The sequence below is a fragment of the Manihot esculenta genome, chromosome 9, assembly GCF_001659605.2.
Source record: "Manihot esculenta cultivar AM560-2 chromosome 9, M.esculenta_v8, whole genome shotgun sequence".
Classification (NCBI taxonomy): Eukaryota; Viridiplantae; Streptophyta; class Magnoliopsida; order Malpighiales; family Euphorbiaceae; genus Manihot; species Manihot esculenta.
The window spans coordinates 35760486-35765402 of NC_035169.2; the positions used below are offsets into that span (position 1 = coordinate 35760486).

General features: G+C 32.9%; 1 protein-coding gene across 5 annotated transcripts; it reads right to left on the reverse strand.

The window, feature by feature from the left end:
- Nucleotides 1-27: 27 nt before the first annotated feature.
- On the reverse strand, nucleotides 28-3683 carry LOC110623564 (GDSL esterase/lipase At1g54790). 5 transcript variants are annotated; one of them, XM_021768554.2, is made up of 6 exons: nucleotides 3399-3683; nucleotides 2892-3002; nucleotides 1594-1794; nucleotides 1291-1457; nucleotides 923-1193; nucleotides 28-446 (listed from the first exon to the last, which is right to left on the reverse strand). In XM_021768554.2, exons 1-6 carry the CDS (start codon nucleotides 3448-3450, stop codon nucleotides 178-180), a joined length of 1071 nt encoding a protein of 356 aa, XP_021624246.1. In that variant the 5' UTR covers nucleotides 3451-3683; the 3' UTR covers nucleotides 28-177. The 5 variants fall into 5 exon arrangements, with proteins under 5 accessions (XP_021624246.1, XP_043816351.1, XP_021624243.1 ...); XM_043960416.1 differs by lacking the exon at nucleotides 3399-3683 and having other exon boundaries at nucleotides 1291-1388; nucleotides 2892-3338; XM_021768551.2 differs by lacking the exon at nucleotides 3399-3683 and having other exon boundaries at nucleotides 2892-3323.
- Nucleotides 3684-4917: the final 1234 nt, after the last annotated feature.

The following is a 4917-nucleotide window of genomic DNA, read 5'->3' on the forward strand; positions in this document are numbered from 1 at the left end:
CCAAATAGATCATTGAACTCCAAAACATGTAATAATGTTGAAATTTGCAATTTGAATTGACTTTCAGACACAAAGTACATCACTTGTCAGAACTTAATAATTTTAATGGCTTGCATATAATTTCAGCCATCAAACAAATGAATGAAATAATTATAGCAAAGTAAGTAAATTAGCTCCTCAGAACTTGAGATTTAGAAGGAAAGGCATTTTATCTGAGAAAGGTGGATCGGAATATTTTCCAGTGAGTATCTGTGATGAAACATACTGATTTGCAGCCTCTGTATAATGAATTCCATCCCAGTTCACATATTCAGTACTATCATTGCAAGCTTTGACAGAGACTGTAGTCCCATTCAAAACTTTTGTTTGCCCACAACTAATCCGACTGTCATAGTTTAATGGTGGTCCTCCGTAGCCACAGCAAGCCATTATGGGTTGCTCAAATCCTGCAAATCAAAAGCTACCCAGGTCATTTCTTGCATCTTCATCTTATTTATCTTCTCCACTTGCTTGGAAAAAGCAGCATTCAGTATCCAGTTCTACTAAAAGTTTCAGAAGTACAAATAAACTAGTGGTATTTAAAGCAACACGCCTACGAGTTTACTGTGAAAGAGAGATCAACAACCTAAAGAAAATATTCAAAGATAAGAAAAGACAGAAGTAGGAAAGAGTGTATTAATAAACAACTATATGAATAAGGAAATGGGGATATTTATGAAGTTCGTCGAGCATATTCATTCATTTTCACCAACACCTAGAGATGCATTCAATACAGCAATCTTGATTGAGTGAGAAATGCAACTAGATTAATAGTTTTGCCAAGAAAAATCCGAGATGGCTTCTGTCGGAGCTGGGTTTTTCCTAAATTTCATAAGTGAAAACCCATTTAGGAAGCAGAATGGGAGAGATGAAGCACACTGACCGTATCGAGAATAATTCGAGATAAGGTTATATTTTATAGTGTAGATATCAACATATGTGACATTTGAATCAACATATTGGCCCTGTAGTTTTTTGCAGAGTGCATGGAGCTGCAGATTAAAAAGTTTGGCTGCTTGATTATGCCCACTGACGCATCCAAACTCATCAAGCTTTGATGGATCAGTTCCAAATTTTGCAACATTTTGAGTCAAGCATCCAAGAGGACCTGTGTTGTGTATCCAAAAACTCCTTGCTCCTTGGTCATATAATCTCTATAATAAGAAAAAGGCAAAGCCAACCAATCAACAAAGGAGAACTTTTGAGGTTTTCTTCCTTCCAAGATTAAGTTAATTTACTCATGAAACAAACCTTGATTCCAGCTTCAAATTCTACCAGAATATTTGGAATTGAGGCAACTATTTGATCAAATGTTTGGGAATAAAATGCACCAGCAAGATCATTCTGCCCTATATCGAGCATGTATAGCCCCTTAGCAAAATAGTCTTCTGCTGGAAGATACTTATCAAGTTTCTTACCTATAAGGCAGTTTAAAATAAGAAAACCCACCAATAATTCTTTTACTTTGAATATTAGCTTTGCTAATGAAACTCTAGTGACTGTTTACAACAGTTCTAATTTCTAGATCAAGTTTCCAACAATCAATTTACATACCTTTACCGAGCAATTCAAGAACTCGTGCTTTGAATCTGAGGAACTGATTCACTTGAATTCCAAAGGAAAAAGGACTAACTGATCCTGCCGTTGCTGGAAGTATTTTAGATCCTGCAGCTGCAAAGTTGCATCCTTTTCGAAAATTTGGCAACCCAATAGACTCCAAATAGGCATTCAGGAAAGGCAGATCCATTGCATCCACTGCAATAAAATCCACACAAGATGACATTTTTTCTCGTCATACCTAAGCAAATAGTACTTTCTATTTAATAACACAGCAAAAAGAAAAGAAACCCATCTAAAGAACAAGCGTTTCACAAATGTTGAGAGATATACTGAGGAAATCAATAGTGAGACGACCATCGCAGTATCTCCCAGATGGTTTTTCAAAGTAAAATTGCCCATAGGGTGGATTGATGGTTTCAATCCCAGAAGAAACAAGGTTGCCAGTGTCAGAATTTGAATCACCAAAGTTGAAAACAGCAGGGAAATTGAATTCTATGGAATGTACCAGAGGCAAGAAGTAGAAGACACATATTAAAGTGAACATTTGGAGGAAACACTTCTGAGTTGCCATGGACAGGGTAGTGCTGCAGAGTAAGAGGTTAAATTTTTATTCACAAGAAAGGAAGAGGAGGAGAAGAAGTTGCTTTCTGTGGGATGTTAGTTACCAACCGCAAGAGAAAAGAGAAAGGTGGTGGGTCATTTGTGTACAATCAAAGTTTTGCTTTAGATTATTTGAAAGAGCCAAAGGAAAAGCAAGAAAGCAACATGAACATCATAATCTTTCTTTTTGTTTGGTTATGACTTGTTTCTTGCTCAACAGTATGTCGTTATGCTTTTGTCGTAATTCATCTAATGAATCAAATTTTCTATAATAATGCCCAAAAAATTTTAGTATAATAACTCCACCAAATCCATTATATATAAAAAAAATTCTATAAAATTTCAATATAAAATTTGATTATATTGCATAAGGATGTACCTAGCATAACCTTAATAGTTCCATAGTAATATATAATTAAAATTAAAGGGAAATTCCATGATTATGAGATGTATATTTACATAAGTTAATGAATAAGCACCATGTATTTGAGTGTGTGATATTTTTCTGATAAATGATTAACAGCATTATAATTATTTTACATTCGTATTTATTTATTAATTTAGTGCAGTAGTACTAATAAATAAAAATGCATCAAATATGGAATTTAGGAATTTACTAGCAGGACTAAAGCATTGGGCTTAATGCAGTCGATCTAAGAAGAAATGGGTAAGAGTAAGAGAAGGAGCTTTACTTAGAAAATCAACAATGAGTCGGCCATCACAGAACCTTCCTGAAGGAGTTTTGAAGTAAGTTTGTCCATTAGGTGGATCAAGGAGGATGCCAAGGGCAGCAACGAGATCACCTGTGTCGGAGTTGGAATCACCAAAGTTGAAAACTGCTGGATAGTTAAAATCAATTGATTTTGCTTCAGATGAGAAGATGGGTAGTATTAGTATATAGAGGAAAGCAAAAAACTTGGTAGCCATACAAATGAAACTTCTCATTTACCAAATATCAAACAGCTTAAAGACTCATAAGATATGAAATGATGAGAGACAGTAAAAGGGTTTTTATGTGCATGCTGAACGCTTGCTTTGAATTATAGAAAGGCAAATTGAGAACCAAAAGCAAAGCTTTTCCATTTTGCTTTTTTGAACCTTTAAAGTGTCCCATCTTTACATCAATAAAATGGCTTGCAGTAATGAAAGCAGTACCCAAAATCCTCCATGGAAATAATAACCTGTATTAAGAGCTTTACCTGAGCACCACTGTGCAAGCAAAGGCTTGAATTTCCCTTCCAAGTATGGCATACTCTCTGGGTTACTCCAATTTTCACTTGTGTGCACGCACAAGACTGCAACCAATATGATTAAAGTGTACAACTCAATCTAAAGAATTAGGGCTGCAGTGTCATAAGAGAGAAGATTAGTTGGGGCGATCATATTGATTTTAGCAGAATTAGTAAGCTGTGTACGTAATAGCACTCCCTCTGCTTGAACCCTGAAAATTTTGTAGGCAATCACCATTAACGTACTCTTCAATTCAGAGAGAAAAAAAATCACTAACTACCTATATAGGAGTATATTTCATTTCAGCATCCTAAACAGAGGGAATGATCTAATCCATGAGATGAAGAAGCTTAAGATATCTGAAATCTTTTTCATAACACTTGCATTTTTTCTCCAGCTTCCTTGTGCATGCATATGGCATTAAACCTTTCAGCAGCTTCTACTATAGCCTTGAGTTGAGAGCTTTGCATATTTGAAGCTTTATTTATTTCATCTTTTCATATATATTCATTATGTAGTTTTACATTTTTCAGTAAAATCTCTATTTGTGTTTCTACAAATGGTCGAGCACAATTGAGAAGTTACATAATAGAAATTTTTTTTATTTCTTGGTAATAAGTAGGCAAAGATATTTAAACTCAAAAATTTATAAAAGATTAATCAGATTATACATAAAATAAATTTATTTTTTAATAAATAAATGAAAATACTTCCATTTCAAAAAATTAATTATAAAATAAAAATAAAGGGTACGATAGATAAAAATATAATAGATTAAAAAAAAAAAAAGAGTTAAAACTAGGGGTGTTGCAGTATTCGGTTCAAACCGAAAAAACCGATCGAACCGAATCGATTTGAAAATTTGGTTCGGTTTTTTATACATTTCGGTTCGGTTTAGTTTTTTATTTCAGAAATTTCGGTTATTTTGGTTCGGTTTGGTTTTGATCAGAAAAAAATCGAAAAAACCGAACCGAACCGATTAGTAATAATAATATGTTTTTTTAATAATATTGAGAAATTAAATCATATTAAGATTAAAATATTTTAATTAAATTTTAAAATACTAAAAATAAAGTGTAAAAAATAAAAAAATTATTAAAAATCAAAACCGATCAAATCGAACCGAATCGAATCGAATCAGACCGGTTCGGTTCGAGTCGGTTTCTGACCAAAATCGGTTCGATTCGGTTTTTATAAACACTAAAATTTCGGTTTTTATTTTATTCGGTTCGATTCGATTTTAAACTGAACCGACCGAATGCTCACCCCTAGTTAAAACGACCATACAAATCATTTTAACAATGTCATTTACAATACCATAACAATAATTTCAAAAATAAAAATAAAAACAATAATTTATAATAATAATCCACGTTTGGAAGTAAATATTTATCAGACAAAATAAATAAAAAAATTTAAACTCATTAATTTAAGTATTTTTTTTATAAATATAAATTTAATGATTACTAAGAACCACAATGATATGAA

Coding starts and splice junctions, on each gene's coding strand:
- LOC110623564 (XM_021768551.2), bottom strand. CDS start 3,144: ATGAGAAGTTTCATTTGTATGGCTACCAAGTTTTTTGCTTTCCTCTAT. Junction 1,795..2,891: donor ACTCATTGTTGATTTTCTAA/GTAAAGCTCCTT, acceptor ATTTTATTGCAG/TGGATGCAATGGATCTGCCT. Junction 1,458..1,593: donor TCTTGAATTGCTCGGTAAAG/GTATGTAAATTG, acceptor ACTGCCTTATAG/GTAAGAAACTTGATAAGTAT.